Source organism: Dendrobates tinctorius, unplaced genomic scaffold (assembly GCF_039654945.1).
Source record: "Dendrobates tinctorius isolate UK_male_01 unplaced genomic scaffold, ASM3965494v1 ptg000056l, whole genome shotgun sequence".
Lineage (NCBI taxonomy): Eukaryota > Metazoa > Chordata > Amphibia > Anura > Dendrobatidae > Dendrobates > Dendrobates tinctorius.
The window spans coordinates 5,925,333-5,943,568 of NW_027361724.1; the positions used below are offsets into that span (position 1 = coordinate 5,925,333).

At 40.4% G+C, this 18,236-nt stretch overlaps 1 protein-coding gene across 6 annotated transcripts in view; it reads left to right on the top strand.

Annotated features, from left to right (window-relative positions):
- The window catches only part of OSBPL6 (oxysterol binding protein like 6), a 327,603-nt gene that overhangs the window by 280,244 nt on the left and 29,123 nt on the right, over positions 1 to 18,236 (top strand). For 5 of the 6 annotated variants that reach the window (XM_073577451.1, XM_073577453.1, XM_073577449.1 and 2 more), the window contains 6 exons: positions 713 to 850; positions 2,563 to 2,650; positions 2,837 to 3,090; positions 8,204 to 8,341; positions 10,010 to 10,073; positions 15,916 to 15,994. In XM_073577451.1, coding sequence (XP_073433552.1) covers positions 713 to 850; positions 2,563 to 2,650; positions 2,837 to 3,090; positions 8,204 to 8,341; positions 10,010 to 10,073; positions 15,916 to 15,994 — 761 coding nt within the window. The remainder of the gene's footprint in view (positions 1 to 712; positions 851 to 2,562; positions 2,651 to 2,836; positions 3,091 to 8,203; positions 8,342 to 10,009; positions 10,074 to 15,915; positions 15,995 to 18,236) is intronic. The other variant, XM_073577454.1, reaches the window with a different exon arrangement.

Sequence of the window (18,236 nt, forward strand, 5' to 3'; positions counted from 1 at the left end):
TGTTTTAAATACCGTATTTTTCGGATTATAAGATACACTTTTCCCCAAATTTGGGTGGAAAATGGGGGTGCGTCTTATAATGCCGATATACCTTACCGGCCGCGGTGGAGCGGGGTCCCAGGGTCGCAGCTGGAGGAGGCAAGAGTGGAGAACTGCTGCGGGCCGCAGGCTGGGATGAGGAGGTGTTCCGATGTGCGCCGCTGCGGGTGGCAGGATCTCGGGAGATGATATTTCACCGCTGAGATCTCATCTCCGAGATCTTGGTGCCAAGATCTCCATCTGCGCATGCCCCGACAACCATTTTCCCGGAGTTCACCACACAGTAAACCATGTAAGTGTGGGGTTTCTGGGCTTTCACAAAATCTTAGCAGAGCCCCCGTAGCGGTGCACATCAGAACACCCCCTCATCCCAGCCTGCAGCAACGATCCACTCTTGCCTCCTTCAGCAGCGATCCTGAGACCCCGCTTTACCACAGCCAACACCCCCGGGAAGCAATAAGACGCATGGATTATAAGAAGCACCACCATTTTATTAAAAAAAGATTTTTTTTTTCCTGTTTTTCTTCTCAAAATTTGGGGTGCGTCTTATAATCCGCAAAATACGGTACATAGTTTTTATTTCCACATGTGCTTTCACAGTACAACATTTGACTGTGCACCATAATTACTCCATGCCTTGACAGTTCATATGTATTTCTTATTCCCACTGCAGCCTGGAGATCAAATCCATGTCAATCTGCCTCTATCCCCACAGGTCTCTAATGAGGGCAGGTTGTCCATGTCGGAATCAGTGTCTGAATTCTTTGATGCTCAGGAGGTTCTCCTCTCTGCCAGTTCTTCAGAGAATGAGGTATGTAATATTACCGGCCAAACTAGTTATTTTAACTAAATGATAGTGATTAGCAGGAAATTCCAGGATGTTAAGGTTACAGTGCAAAACGTGGATACGATACAGGGTAATTGTAGCAAATACTCAGCAGTGAGAATTAATAAATTTGTAGCCGTTTTAAGCCTCTAAGGGGAAACTCAAAATTAAGACATGAAGACAGTAATAAGATTTTTTGAGTTAATAAAATTATAGAAAATAAATGTGATTGACCGCTAGATGAAGCCACGATAGCTCAGGAGTTATTGTTCATTGTCATGTTATTGTTCGTCCCTGTGCATTCCATTTTTTAGCTTTTTAAAAATTCCCCATATGGTTTTAGAGATGTAGGGCGTTTTTTTCACTTCTAATTTTTATGGTCTTTGCAAGGGGGTGTGGCTCACAGGGTAATAACGCAGAGCAGCCTAAAGACACGCCCACAGAGAATTTGGTAAAACACACCCCTTTCATAAAGGCCATAAAAATTCAAACTAAACATAAAGACCTATATCTCTGGTACCATATGGCAGATTTAAAAAAAAAAAAATTAAATAATATTCTGGGGAGCAGAGGGAGTAAAATAAGAGCAAAAACTGACTGTTTTTGACCAGGTCCTGTTTAAACGTGTTTAAGGCAGTATTCTTAGTGTGTACACCACCACAGCGGTGGGAAGACAATTGACATGATCTCAGTAGCCTCTGGTCACTTGCCACTTTGTCATTACAGTGGAATCCGTGTCAGTGCCATTTTTCGCATTTGGTTAGGACTTTCTCTCATTTACACATATGAGATATCAAACCAAGTGCCCCTTGTCATGGGGATACCACGACAGAGAGAGGTCGGAAGAATGTGGTTTCTGGCTACACGTGCACATGTTCTGGTTGGATCTGCTTTGCCTTCCAGTTAGCTGTGCAGATTTTCCTTTGTTCTGGTGTTGCAGTTCTGTTTGTCTCCTGGAGCGCTCTGTCCTGAGTTTATCTCAGTTATCTCAGCTGTTCTGATTTCTCCACCACTCCCCTCTGTTATATATACTCACCTCGTAGCTTGAATAGTTGCCAGTGATAGCTTGCAATAACCTGGTTTGAAGCTGGACATGTGAGCTGTTTGAAGAGAAGTCATTTCTAGAGATTTGTTTGGAAGTTTGTTTGAGTGTCAGTCTTTACCTTGTGTCCTATTTGGTTTGCTTAACCTTTTTCTTCCACTTTCTCCTTTCTGTAGTCTGGGAGCGTGTTGAGTGATTGTTTTCTTTTACCCTTGTCTGTTTCCCTTTGTGTCTGTGTTGGAGCAGGACTAGAGTTCCTGCTGCTGCACGCACCAGTCAGGGTCATTCTACAGGTAAGACAGGGATTAGGAACGTGATTGCACACGGGGTGAAAGAACCCATCTATGGACGCTAGGGAGCTTAGGGTTGCGTAGGTCAAAGTGTCAGGGGGTGTCCCACTTCATTTTTTCCCTAGTTGGATAACTTCCTCTCCCATCCATATCATCATGCGCCGTCTTACTTCTGGCATTCTTTAGTACAATGGTGGTTCCAGATATTGAATCCACTCTGATCCTCGGAACATGGGACACTAGTAGATATGGGAGATATGAAACACCACTGAGAACAAATAAATAAAATAAATTATCACATTGGTTCCATAAACGTTAAATAAATTGCAGTAAGGTTTTAAGTTCTTTGTTTTTTTTGCTTTTAGGCATCTGATGACGAATCCTACATCAGTGATGTCAGTGATAACATCTCTGAAGACAACACCAGTGTTGCCGATAACGTGTCCCGTCAAAGTAATTCTCACTTAAACTTTTGAGACAATCTTTTTATGTGGTCTTTGTGTCTTGTCAACTTCTATATCCATTGTATCACTTTTCTACAACAATGGCATACATATTCAGTTGTTTGTTTTTTGCTATTGAATTTTCCTTACTTGCAATTTCTATTGCTCCTAGTTAAATTTCTGTTTTGTCTTCCAGTTCTCAATGGAGAACTTTTAGGCGGTGCGTACCGAACTGGACGAAGAACAAGTCTGCCTACTCCGTCACCTGATACCAGCAATATCAACCTATGGAATATTCTGAGGAATAACATTGGCAAAGACTTGTCCAAAGTTTCCATGCCTGTAGAATTGAATGAGCCACTGAATACCTTACAGCACCTTTGTGAAGAATTGGAATACAGTGAACTGTTAGATAAGGCTTCCGAGACAGATGATCCACATGAACGTATGGTACAGTACATTTGTAGCACTGGGAAATCTATGACGTATTAACCCATGCCTGACATGGCGGTTTTCCATTTTCACATTTTAATTTTTTTCTTTCCCCTTCTCCCATGAGCTATAAGTTTTTTTTATTTCACAGTCATCATAACTATATGAGGGCTCATTTTTTGCCGGACGATTTGTACTTTTGAATGACACCATCTTTTTTACCATGCAATATATTGGAAAACAGGAAAATTAATTCCAAGTGTGGGGAAATTGCAAAAAATAATGCAATTCTGCAATTATTTTTTGGGGGAAGTTTATTTTTCTTCCGTTCATTCATAAAAATGACCTGACAATATACTCCTCCAGTTCAGTACAATTGCAGCAATACTAATCATCCAGTTTTTGTTTTTTTTATTTAAAGGGAACCTGACAACTTCCTGTGTCCCACAAATCAACCCCATGTCTTTATCCCACTCTGTATACTGCATTCAACAATCCCCTTTTGTTTTTTGTTTGTTTAGTTATTTTGGCTAGGGAAGTGCAAATTAGTGGGTACAGTTTGCATTTAATGTGGTCTTGCTTTTAATACATTTAGGAGGCCGTAATAGCTCAGCGAATATAAAAAACGTAGAGTAGGACTGCCCCATATGAGAATGCCTTGACTTTGCGGGGTGGCTCAAAGAATTGATCAATTGTTTGCTAAATGTCTCATTTTGAAATACAGTTAGAAATCAATATGTGCATATGCACTTTATGTATTGCGTTCTGACCATAGGCAGTACTGGCTTCTCTCTAATTTTTTATAAATCATCTCTCCATTAGACCCTTAGATCGTCAACACTTTAACTGTAATAGGAAAGATGTCCACTACCAATGAATAATCTATACTAAAGCCAATGCTCCCTCTGTCGTGTTCCTTCATTGATCTTCCACTGAAGATTGTTTTGTGAAATAAGTGAAAAATGAGTCACAGAATGCATAAAAGACTTGACTGCCCTGTGTTAAGGCAATATCATTTTTCTATGGCTTTGTATATGGATGGTTACAGGAGCAGACACAGTCAATAAAGGGCCCTTGTGCAAGAACTCATCATGGGCCTCTCTTGTCCCATAGCTCTTCATACAGTACCTAATTATTTCACTCCAGACCAGAAACCAGTAGTTGTGAACTTCGAAGCTTGTGCTCTTATGTACAGTCTAATTTATAGTAGGAAACTCTTTTAAGAATAAACGTGGGCCCCCTAACCCACTGTACCCCTGTGCAACTGCATAGGTTGCACCAATGTTATGTACACCACTGGATGGTTAAGGCATTGACCGGTAAGACTAGTTGAATTTCTCCATGTTGTAAGTCATCCTACAATGATGATGTTGGTTGCTCTTATTAGACAGTTTTCTTATATATTTACCAAAGAACTTTCAGAAATTGTTTGACGTGTCGTAGTATCTGGGGGCTGGTGGGTGTTTGAGTCCTGAGATCCCATTGACAAAAAGAGAAAAGAGATGCACTCGGGTGATTATTGGTCTTTTGCGAGACTGAAAAGTGACACAAAAGAAAGTCTATGATTCCTTTCTCAGAAGGAAACAGCTCTCAGTTGAGCACTTATGCCATTAGAAATCATAGAAAATTAGAGTTGGAAGGGACCTCCAGGGTCATCATGCCCAACCCCCTGCTCATTGCAGGATTCACTAAACCATCTCTGTGTCCAGTCTCTGTTTTAAGACTTCCATTGAAGGAGAACTCACCACCTCTTGTGGCAGCCTGTTCCACTCATTGATCACCCTCACCGCCAAAAAGTTTTTTCTACTTTCTAATCTGTATCTTCTGCATTTCAGTTTCATTCCATTGCTTCTTGTGTTTCCATGTGCAAATGAGAATAAGGATGATCTCTCTACACTGTGACAACTCTCCACATATTTGTAGACAGCTATTAAATCTCCTTTTTGCCTTCTTTTTTTGTCAGCTAAACATTCCAAGATCCTTTAACTGTTCCTCGTAGGACATACTTTTGCAGTCCGCTCCCCATCCTGGTAGCTCTTCTCTGAACTTGCTCCAGTTTTTCAATGTCTTTTTTAAAATGTGGTGCCCAGAACTGGACACAGTATTCCAGATGAGGCCTTATCAAGGAGGAGTAAAGGGGGATAATTACTTAACGTGATCTAGACTCTATGCTTCTCTTAATACATCCTAGAACTGTATTTACCTTTTTTTACTGCTGCATCACACTGTTGACTCATGTGCAGTCTATGATCTAATAGTATACTCAAGTCTTTTTTCACATGTGCTGTTGCTTGGTTCTATTCCTCCCATTCTATAGATGAAATTTTTGTTTTTCTTGGCCAGATGTAGAATCTTGCATTTCTCCCTGTTAAGTACCATTCTATTAGTCACTGCCCATTGTTGAAGCTTATCTAGATTCTTCTGAATCCTTTCTCTGTCTTTTCTAGTGTTAGCTATCCCTCCAAGCTTTGTATTGTCTGCAAATTTGATTAATTTACCTTCAGTTCCCTTATCTAGATCAATTATAAAAATGATCAGGACAGAGCCTTGTGGTATCCCACTTGAAACACTCTTCCAATTGGATGTCCAACCATTTATTGCGACTCTGAGTACGAACACTGAGCCAGTTATGAATCCACCTAACCATAGCCTTGTCAAACCCATACTGGGTCATGTTTTAACAAAGAATAAGTATGAGATAGTTTTATGAAATGATTTTATAATACAGCTCTGGAAAAAATTAAGAGACCATTTTCAAATGTTCAGTTTGTCTGATTTTTCTCTTTATAGGTATATTTTTGAGTAAAATGTAAATTGTTCTTTTAGTCTATGAACTTCTGACAACATGTCTCAGAATTTCCAAGCAATACATTTTGTATTTTTTTTCTGACATAGATAAATGGTCAAAATAAATAAAAAAAATCGAAAAAAAAACCAGTGCTTTCCGACCTCCAATAATGCAAAGAAAACAAGTTCATAATCATTTAGAAACAACAATACTAATGTTTTAACTCAGGAAGAGTTCTGAAATCAATATTTTGTGGAATAACCATGATTTTTAAAAACAGTTTTTATGCGTCTTGGCATGCTTGCCACCAGTCTTTCACACTGCTTCTGGTGCAAAAATGTAAGCTGTTCGTCTTTGTTTGATGGCTTGTGACTATCCATCATTCTCTTGATTACATTCCAGAGGTTTTTCAATGGGGTTCAGATCTGGAGAATGGGCTGCCCATGACAGGGTTTTGATGTGGTGGTCTCTTAATTTTTGACAGAGCTGTATATCTACCATGTTTCCCTGATCCACCCTAAAATCGGTTCTTCCGAGATTTGAACTCATGGTCACCAGACGGGCGCTTTAGCCCAATAAGCCACAGGAACATGACCCTTAGTAGAGATCAGAGGGGAACTCAGCACCTCTAACCCTCCCAATTAAAACTTATGTGTCTCTTTGATATTTCAAACTTTTTTTTCTGAATATACAATTCCACTTTAGGTTCAGGTAAATCACAATTTTTTTTGTTCATGATTTGTGGCAATTTTGGCAAATTTAGTAGTATTCCAGAGAATACCATTTCAATTTCAAAACCTATTGCAGGCATTTTGAAGATGTTTTTGTTCATGTCACAATGTATTACCTTCATCACTGAAATAGTATGGTGTGAAGACGATGAAGTAATAGATCAACCTAAACTCAATTAGTCAAACATGTGACTGGAGGTTACTGCCCAGATGTGCATCAACCTGTTTGACAGATAGGTGAAACCAGTAAACTCCCATGGTTATAAATGAATGATGTACAGGGATGTCCAAAATCTTGTTACTTTGCTGTTCTCGTTGTGCAATATACATTTCTCATCATTAAAATTGCAACACCAAGAAGAAAAGTCAAGAAATTATGAAAACCACAGGATTGATTGGCATGTTAATGATATGTAAATTATGAATAATGGAAGCAAACTTTCTACAAAATAAATCTCGATTTATTCAGTATTGAATATAACCGCCACATGCTTATAGTCTGAGAAATGTTCTGCCACACTGAGTGCACTTGGGTAAATTATCAAGGTCTGCCTCTCAGAGCTCTCTATGTAAATGCCAACCAATGATGACCCTGATGTGGTTGAAAGAAGACAAGTCTGGAGGCACTGTAGGACATGGCATTATGTTTCAGCCACACAGGCTGCTCACAGTAACATAAGGCCATGTCGTGTTGAAAAACGGTTCCTTAGACACTTTGGAGAAATGGCGGTACCACTGATTCCTCAACTAAATCAATGTAAAGCCGAGCTGCTAGTGTGCCTGCAATGAACTACTATACATTATGCCACCCAGAACCAGAATTCTAAGAATAGCACCAGTGTGCCGTTCCCTTGTTAAGGCTCCATTATGGCCCTGACCACGTGGCCGTGACGCATTCGTACAATGGCGCGTAATGATCCATTTTGAACTGCAAGTCAAATTAGAGGTCACATATCAAGCCTAAGGCATTAGTGTCAAGACACAAATCATTAAAAGGCTCTTTAGGGTACTGTGCCAGACGTCCAGCTAGAGGTGTTCTGTAGACCTCAAGACACTGTTCTTAAAGGCAATTATGGTTGGAGGCTGGAAAGAAAGGTCTATTTTTTTTTTTTTCAGGTATGAAACGTGCTTTTGTTTTGTTGTCTTGAACTCAATGATAGCTGAAAGTTAGTCTAGAGACTACGTGAGGAGCCCCATTAAGAAGTGTTCACGAGGAGATGTTGATGTATCTCAGGAGCCAATTTCAACGCAACAGTGCCAGGCTTATGTTGGTTGTGCTATTGTGAGCAGCCTATGTGGCCTAAACGGGCTGCGTCCTCGGACTTATCTGTTCTCAAGCACATCTGAGATGTCATTGGTTGGCAGTTACAAATTCAGCTGCCAACAGTGGATCTTCATGATTAACCCAAGTGCATTCAGCGATGCAGAACAGACAGCCATTAATATCCACACTGATTGCATGTTATTAATCTATCCTGTGATTTCCATAATTCCACGACTTTTCCTTCTTGATGTTGCAATTTTCATGTTGAGGAGTGTGGTGTCCTTTGATGCTTACTTATGATGAGAACTTCATATCAGAGTAAATTGATCTCCTTCTTTTCTCTTTCAGGCCCTCATTGCTGCATTTGCAGTCTCAGGATATGCTGCCACGTATTACCGAGCTGGGAGCAAGCCTTTCAACCCTGTGCTCGGTGAGACATATGAATGTATAAGAGAGGACAAAGGATTTCGATTTTTTTCAGAACAGGTGAATTTGATCAGTGACAGCAGACTATAACAGTTAGAACTTTTATTTTTTTTTTTTCAGGCTGAGGGTACATGGGACTTTGGCCTCTGTACCATAATTAAGGTGAATGTGCTCTTGTCGCGATCCTGTAATTTGCAACAAATCCAAATTTGCTGGGCTTATGGTGACATTGCAGCTTGCAGCTCACAATGGTACCACATTCACTTTAATTGCGATGCGTAGCGATACTCAGATCTTTGGACGTACGATACAGACAAAATCACCATGAAGCCCCAGACATACCACGTACGTTGTCATCCAAGAGCTGAACTCGACTACGAATTTGCATCTAACATTAAGAATAAACTGCATTAAAATGTTAAAGACTCCAGAGACAACCGCTCTGCATTTTAATAATTCCTTTGAGTTATTCTTCACAGATTGAATTTGTACAATATAATCAGAGCTAAATGTATGAGGATTCTTAACAAGTCATCTTATTTTTAGAAACTAATTTCCTCTCGTTTTTTACGATTGCTTGGGTGATTGGATTTAATTTGTTTAAAACTCTCAGTTTTTGAGTGGAGAAAATCTTCTTTTAATTTGGAGATTGGTGTCATCTCTATAAATAAATTGTGCCTCTCCCTTATTGGTAATATTGCATGATAAAGTATGTTTTATGGGATTAAACTTGGCTGCTTTCTAGTGATGAGCGAACGTGCTGGAATAAGGTGTTATCGGAGCATTCTTGGGTGCTAACTGAAAAGATAAAAGCAACCACAAAAGCGCGCCCATAGGGCTTTACCAGATATAATAAGTAAAATTTGAATTGTTCAGGGTACTCACAGAGGTTGTGTAATGCCACAACTACTAAATACGCTCAATCCCATATAATGAAGCTGCAGCAGGAGGGTGTAGACAGACAGCGTCTGCTTCCATTCCTCAAAGAGGAGATCCCAAAAGGGAAAAAAAAAAAAAACACCTGGTTCCCGCGCTGCTATACTTCAACCCTCAAATGGAGGAAATCCAGTCGATTCTAGGAGTAGGTTCCAATATCAATGCTTTATTTCATGGTACATACAAAGACAACGCGTTTTGAGGTCCATTCCATGACCTCTTCCTCCGACCTGAGGAAGAGGTCATGGAATGGACCTCGAAACGCGTTGTCTTTGTATGTACCATGAAATAAAGCATTGATATTGGAACCTACTCCTAGAATCGACTGGATTTCCTCCATTTGAGGGTTGAAGTATAGCAGTACGGGTGCTAACTGAGTGTCTTCTGCGTGCTCGAAAAATATGTTCGATTTTTCATTGGCGACTCCACTTATCCAGATGTGTTAGACACATTTACCACATGCCGCTTTTTTTTTTGGGCACATCCCACTTCAACCCCTGCCTGGAGTAAGGTTTCCAGAGGAATTTTCAATTTGGCGCATGTCTGCAACTTTTCAAAAGATTTTCGACTTCTTGTGCTGAAAATTTGAATTGACAAGAATTGGTTAAAGACAAAAATAAAAAAAAAACATTTTGGATTTTTGCACCAAATTCATGAACAGTCTTCTCCATTTTGAAGAATTTGATGCAAATGCCAAAATGAATAACGAAAAGTGACTTCAATAAATCAGTTCTATCATTTCAGATTTTGTATTGTAAAACTTGTTTTGTTTTTTTTTGCTTTTGTTTTCAGGTTAGCCATCACCCCCCAATTTCTGCCTGTCACTGTGAGTCGAAGAATTTTGTCTTTTGGCAAGGTAATGGTGGCTATGAGCGTGCGATCTATGAACAATAAAATGTTTTTGGTGTGCATGACTTTTATTATTCATTCCTGTACTTGATTTCATTCACCTCTTCCACTGACTATCCAGGATCCTGACCCTGCCAGCATCTCCAAACTATATGATATTAAATTAAAGAAAAATAAGTAGATTATCTGTACATTTATGCTGGCAAGTGCTTGTGAATGTGATTACCAGTTTATCATATTTGATCATAAGGGCTCGTGAAGACGGCCATAAATTCTATCATCGGGCCGATTACGTAAATGACACTATGATCAAACTCTGAGCATGGACTGATTTGATCCTCTCGGATGAGAGAATCGGTGCACACTGAGGAGAAGATGGAGAACAAAATGGCTCCATCTTCTCCATTGTGTCAGTGCGTGGAAATCTGTTTGCACTCAGATGATAGTGTGATACGAATATCAATTTTTTTTTCTTCCCTGCACAAACTGTTTGAGAAAAAAAATCAGCCATTTGCTCGGCCCCATAGACTAACATTGGTCCAGGTGCGATCTGATGTATTGTCGAATCGCATTCGGACCGATAATACGGCCGTCTGCACCTGTCCTTACAATGCCGTGACCTCTTTGCCAGCATCACACTCCTCCCACATCTCCACTAGCAATCATTGGACCAGGTGCTATGATGGGCACTTGCCACCGATTTGCACATATTAGGGGAAAAGTAGGAATTCTGACTAATAATATATTTACAGTTGTGGACAAACCCCTAACGAGTAATTACAAATTAAAACTCTTTCTTTTGTTGTCATGACATATTAAGGACTGGTCATCATTTTGTGCTGACTAAGTTGTTAGCCTCTGCTTTGCTAATAGACAATCAAAATCCTCTCCATACACATAGATCCAAAAGATGTCAGCCACCATAAATGGAGCGTAGAAACATACTGAATACAGTCTGTACTCTTCCTGTTTGCAATTTAGAATTTGCGATCAGTGAAGGTCCAGATGTTAAGTCATAAGTTCTCTGAAACTGCAGATACACATCAAGGGGTATGTGCCCTCTTAGACACAGGCATACCCGTTAAGTTTTCCAGGATGGCAGTTGTGTTCTTGTGTTTTTCCTTAATCGTCTTAGTTGCCCTTTGTTCTGTTGTTTTTGCAGCTTTGGATTCTTTTTTTTTTGTCTATTTAAAATAGGAAAGCACAGCAAGTCATTTTAACATTGCTGTGCAATATGATTATTTTTTATAATTTTTTTTTAGCGCTTTTTCATGCAGTTCCAGGCGGAATCTGCCAAAAAAGACATCATGTGCACATACCCTGAAGCTAAATTCACACACTTTGAATGGGATCTGGATTTTACGCTGCGTACCCGCAGTCTATCTGCAGCATTTCTACATCAAATTCCATACTTGTTACTTGCATATTTTCTTGCAAGAATTCTTGAGATTATTACCCTACACCCTACATTGCAAGCATGAAGACCGCAATGAATTCAGACCAAAGAGTTGACATGCTGCAGATTTTAAAATACGCACAGCAGGTCAATTTATATGTGGAAAATTTCTGCAACGTGTAGATGAGATTTTTTTTGAAAATGCCATTAATTTAGCTAGTACTGTTTTTGCGCTGCAGATTTTCCACACGCATATCCACGTGAAACATTGACAGCAAATACACATAGTGTAAGGTTTGTACCAAGTGTATGTCATCCCGTATTAGTAGGGTAGAGGATAACTTGCTGATAGCTGGTGGTCCAACTCTCTGGCAATTCACTAGAGAATTTACAGAGCAGAGTTGTGCATGCTCAACCTTTTCTTTATTCAGACTAGGGTCTATAGAGCACATTTTCAGGATTAGTAGGGGTCCCAAGAGTCAGAATCCCAGAAATTAGTAAGTTATCCCATTTCCAATGGATACAGGATAATTATATGCTTGGTACAAGCCATTTAAGTGACGTGATATGCATATTTAATTTCTTACTAAAATATAAACTTTTATTGTTCCAGACTGTCCTTATCTATCTGTCTAATCTACAAACAGAATGCATTCTTCTTAATTACCTGTTTGTCAGGTTTAGGAGAGGGGCAGATACAATATAAGGCCTAATTCATACAAGTATAATGATGTATACAATATCATGGGTTGTCCACTTTTTGGGACATTTTTTTGCTTACTTAAGTGCATGTATTTTTGGCTAAAAATATTTTTTGTAATTGTTTTTTATTTAAAAAATTGCACAGTTTGCCTTCTATAGCCTCGGGATTAAGGCTCGCTCACTTGATCGTATAACACGGCTCGGTGCTCTTTTATGTTTCATCGGATAGTACTTGACTCAGTGTTATATTAGGGGACAGTGCAGATTTTTTTTTTCTGTCGATTTGGCACGAGAAAAGAATTGCAGCATGCTGTGAGAGGCTGTGGAATTCGGAGCACACGCACCCATGCAAGTCTTTGTTTCCGTGTGAAACATTGGACAGCACTTGGACATCTGCCAATTCTGACATCCACGGATAGAAACAATGGAGAAGATGGAAATATTAAGTTGTCCATCTTCTCTGCTGCTGTGCTGTGATTGGATCACACTCAGATGACACTCGGCTCAAAATATGACAGCGTTTGATCCGAGTTTCATTAGCATGATCGAGCGGATTCCCTTTCAGGAGAGAATATATGCTCGTCTGACCCCATCATTACACTGTCTATTGCTGGCTGTAGAATGAGGTATCTGAGAATCCATTAGTCAACCTCCCTGACGGGAGTGTTTTTTAACTCTTTCATTAGTCTGTCTGCAATCCACTCGGATGATTCATGACCACAGACCACACCAAAGCAGAATACGCACAACAACCTGTAAAAAACCAAGTGGTGCAAAATCGTTAATGAAACTGTCGCCGCTGCATAATGTGGGACGTTCTGAGACGCTGTGCATGTTCCAAATTAAATTGTTAAATTCAAATACATGCATGGAAGAGCCACGCTAATACATTAAGAATCAAAGCAGATCTCTCTTTATTACATCATCCGGTCAGTCTTTGTATAGGTTATTAGTATTCATGCATTGTAACAATATAATTGGCTCATCTTATCTCTAAATATGTGCTGGCATTAGCATACATCTAATTGGCTAAGTTAGCCCCTTTACACACAACAATGTCCCAGCGATCCCACCAACGATCCGACATGGATGGGATCGCTGGGACATAGTTATCTGATCGCTGGTGACCTGTCACATAGACAGACTCACCAGCAATCAGGACCAGCGAGCAAGCTGGTATCTAGGGTAAACAGCGGGTATCCAAGAGCTGCGCAGCTCTTAGTTACCCGCTGTTTACCCTAGATACCAGCGTGCAGCGTCGCTGATCGTTGGTCTCCCGCTGCCACATGCAGCGATGCGTGCTGGCCAGCGGGAGACCAGCGATCAAAAAATGGCCCAGGATGATCCGGCACGATCAGCGATACCCGGCGGGGGGCCGGTCGCTGATGGATGTCACACACAGCGAGATCGCTGGAGAGATCGCCGATGCGTCACAAAATCAGCGATCTCACTAGCGATCTCGCTGTGTGTGACGGGGGTCTAAGACCCAGCTTGTGTTCTAGATGTTGTACTGCCACAAGCAGTATGACAAAGGCATTCCTGAGATGCCTTATCTGATCGTGGACTCCATCTTGGAAAGAAACAAATACATTTAGAAAGAAACTAAAATTATGTCAGCATATATAAAAAATAAATCCTCTCACAAAAACAAAATACAAATATTATTTTTATCCCCAAATGCATGCATTTAAGTAAAAAAAAAAAGTCAATCAGATGTGAACAACACCTTTATTAATGATTTAAAGGAAATAAATTCTGATTTTTTTTTATTTGAGAACTTAATACAAACAAGAAATGAGGTCCTTATTTTGTTCATTGGATCTGTTTTCCCTATAAGGATTTTCATCCACATTTTCATATTTGTATCCTTTGGTGTATGAGTATCTTTTACCTATTACTTATAAAAAGAAATGAAAAATACTAATGCCATCTGTTTAACTGTCTGTTAATTTCCTTGGTGGTATGTAAGGTAGCGCTTGTCATTCAGGTAGGGGATACTCGCTAGGCAGCCGATAAATCCGGTACGGCACAGGTTTCTCAACAAAACTCAGTCCGTTCGGTTTATTATGCAGCATAAACCAAAGCAATATGCAACAGAAAGTTCATATTAAACATCATAGCGTCCATGACAGAGCTTCACTCTGTTAACCCTGTGGTCCCACAGGCGCTGCTATCTCTGGTACACAGGCTCTCAAGCCTCACAGGTATATCGCCTGTCCTGGTTACTCACAGCTGCTTGTCAGTGCAGACATTCATTCCCTCCCCTGGGGACTCTCAGACACGAGCAGCCATTACACACAGCCTCTCCACGTGCTGTTAGGGCGGCAGCCACATCTTCCTCAGCACAGTCAGGCTAGACCTTCCATACGGACCAATCGGGTCCAAGCATTCACACATGTGACCTACCCTGGCCACCTTATATGGTGCGTAGCCACGCTCATCGCATCACATGGCTATGACCTCATCGCAGGTCCTTCAAGCACACTCACATAGTCTTTACTATAGGCATTTTTAGACACACCCCTAGGTGGATTTGTAGGTAGCTGGTTCCGTCCGTCTCACCAGCTACCTGAAGACTTCCCTAATACATTGAAACAGAACCTCAGCAGTATCACTGCTGATCAACACATAAATAAGTCTTCATCCCAAGGCCACCTACCTTGGGATACATACCGATCATTCATCATCCTGCCACTCATCCTCTCTCCTGGGACACCCACACAGCGCCCCCTAGCTTACACAGTGGTCACTACACCACAGGTAGTATGGCCAAATTATAACCTCTAAGAATGGAGAGAAAGTCAAGATTTAACATTATGGATTGTGTAAAATATATAAAAATTCACTAATATTTGCTCCATTTTCAGGGACTCCAGTATATTGAGGAACTAATATGCATAGGAAATATCAGTTAATAGAAAAGCATAACAAGTAACATTAGATGAAATTAATATTTTCCAGAACACCCAGAAGCCTGTGACAGGATTTACCTTCGCTGCTGTTTCTAGCCTCACACTGCTGCTTGCATCTCTTTTTACACACACTCATTCCCGCTGACATAGTGCAACTGCAAAAAAAAGGAAAAAATATTCAGCCTACCGTACATCAGTATCCATATAGTCCATAAGCGGTCTGATGCCAGGAGATGTCCAGTGCGGTTCAACTGGCGCTATAAATCCAAAGGAAAAAAGAGGGGGTCTCCAGCACCAAAATTAGTGAAAAAAAAGATAAAACTCACATTTATTAGGAAGGTTTTAAAATCATATTAATAAGCAACCATGACAGGCAAGGCTACCTTACGCGTTTTAGACAGATATTACATGTCCTTAGGACAAGGAGATGTAATATCTGTCTGAAACGCGTAAGGTAGCCTTGCCTGTCATGGTGGCTTATTAATATGATTTTAAAACCTTCCTAATAAATGTGAGTTTTATCTCTTTTTCACTAATTTTGGTGCTGGAGACCCCCGCTTTTTCCTTTGGATTTGGATAGTGCAACAGCACAGATCTCCCCTGTGCTTACATGCTGCTTCTACTTGTATCCCATCACACAGTCGTTTCTTCCAGGTCAGCGGCAGGAAGTCTCACACATTTGTCACTGTAGTAAGACAGTGGAGAGCCACTTCAGTAGACTTTAGTCTCTCTTTCTTAAAGGGAGAGAAGTGTTGTTACTATACTATATATAAGAGAGGTTTTATATTGTCTCATTTTACTTGTGCAAAGTTTTTATTAATGTGAAGTTTAATTTTCAGATGTGAGATGGAAAAATAAATTTTGGGGAAAATCCATGGAAATACTGCCTTTTGGAACAGTGAATGTTACCCTTCCAAAGTGAGTTTCTATCTATCTATCTATCTATCTATCTATCTATCTATCTATCTATCTATCTATATGTCTACATTCCCACATCCATGTGACACGTCCGAGTGCTGGCTGGTTTTTTGCTTGCAAAGCACCTGGAGCCATATAGTAGAATGGATTTATTCACACATTCATCAACATTTCGGATCCAAGAGTAATATCCGAGAGACTCGGACCAGGAACCATTCTCATCCGATTTGCAGATCAGACTCTGTTGTTCAGTTCTTTGAGAATCTGTAAGACACGGGCTCAAATCGTAAGGTTTACGATCTACTTCTATTTTGCATCCGTGTCTCACTAATCTGTTGCCCAGTGATAAACGTGAACATGAAAGGGTACAAAGGTTTTTTTGGGCTTGGAAGCAAGCGTGTGTCTTCAGTGAAAGAAAAAACGGGAAGTACTAGGATACAGCTAGGATGACACCTGAGGAAAAAAAAGGATCGATTTCTCTCCAATGGTAACACTGATACGGATGTGTGAATCTACCCTAATCCAGTGGGCAATGCATTCTTGGGTCCTGTCAATCCATTAAACAGGGCTGTATGTAAGATGTTCTATAGCCACATTCTGAGGTTCAGCCTCGTTATACAGGTGCGTTACATTCTGTGTTTAGTAAGAAGGGGTTGAGCTACTTTGAATCATGTTGTATAGTAACAGGCGGCACCACGAGATCCTTCATTTACCTTTTGCAGACTAAAAATATTTACATGATAGATTTCCTCTATGTGCCGAGTACAACAAGCTGAGGCAGCATCTCCAGCTAATTACTACTAATTTACACCTTCCTAATTATCTTCCCAGCTGGTGACAGTCAGATGCACAGTAAATCTTTACAAGGGTTTGCTGGAGAGATGAACCTAACTGCTTTGTCACCTATCCCAGTGTGTTCCTTTTGGTTATTGGCAGCAATGATAACTTCTGACACAGTTCATACTGCACTAAAGCAATGTCTGCCACAGGTCCCCCTTTTCAGTTACAGCCCCAGCACCCAATACCAGTGACAGCTCCATTGCCTCAACTCAGACTCCATTGCCCTTTATAGTGAGGAAGCAGGAGAGGTTTTCTTCTGATGACTTTTCCATGAAAGCCATATTTGTGCACTTGTCTCTGATTAGAGTTGAGCGACTTTGGTCGGATCGGGTTTCATGAAACAAAACTTGAGTCGGATGAAACTGGTCCGACTAGGGCAAAAAAAAGTCGGAGTTTCGTCCGAAACCCGACCCCAATGCAAGTCAATGGGGAATAAAAGTCGGCATTGAGTGGATGAATGTCATCATGAAATGTTTCATGAAACCCGATCCGACCAAAGTCGCTCAACTCTATCTCTGATCAATGTACCACAACTGCAGAGTCTGCTAAATCTTTCTGAAGGTCTTTTGTAGTCAAACTGGGGTTCTGGTTTACCTCTCTAGCAATCCTACGAGCAGCTCTCATTGAAATTTTGCTTGGTCTTCCAGACCTAATGTTGACCTCCACTGTTCCTGTTAACTGCCATTTCTTATTTACATTTCAAATTGAAGAATGGGCAAATAGGAAAGCGTTTTCAATCTTCTTATAGCCTTCTCCTGCTTTGTGGGCCTCCACTATTTTCATTTTCAGAGTTCTAGGCAGCTGCTTTAAAGAACCCATGGCTGCTGTTTTTTTTACACATGGCTAGAGGAGGCTGGGTTTTTTATAAAGCTAAGAAATCTGCATCGCCTAGCCTTTCCTAAGGATGATAGTGAACAAACCATAACCCTAACTGGCTAATTAAGGTCTGAAACCTTAGTCAAAATTATCTGAGCACAAAAATCTTAAAAGGTGCCAAAACTTTTGCATTGGCCCATTTTCATTTTTGCAATTTTTAAATTGCTAAAAATGAGAAAAAAAATTATATATATATATATATATATATATATATATATATATATATATAAAAAATTTTGCCTAGGCTTAGTAACCAACTGTGGTTAGTTATAGCAAATTATAATGATTATATTGCACATAAAAACATTTTCCCGTCTCCCATGACGGCACACATGAGAGAGGGGATCCGCCCAGTCAGGACAGGAACCCTACTGAAGATAAAAGGGCGGTACCTCTCCCTCGCTTCAGTTGGGTTTCCTGTCCTGACAGGGACCCGTGCTGAAGACAGCAGGTCACACTTACCTGCCCCTCTCCCGTGCCAGCATAGAAGATCAGGCTGGGCTCCTGAGCGCTGGGCGTCGGGATG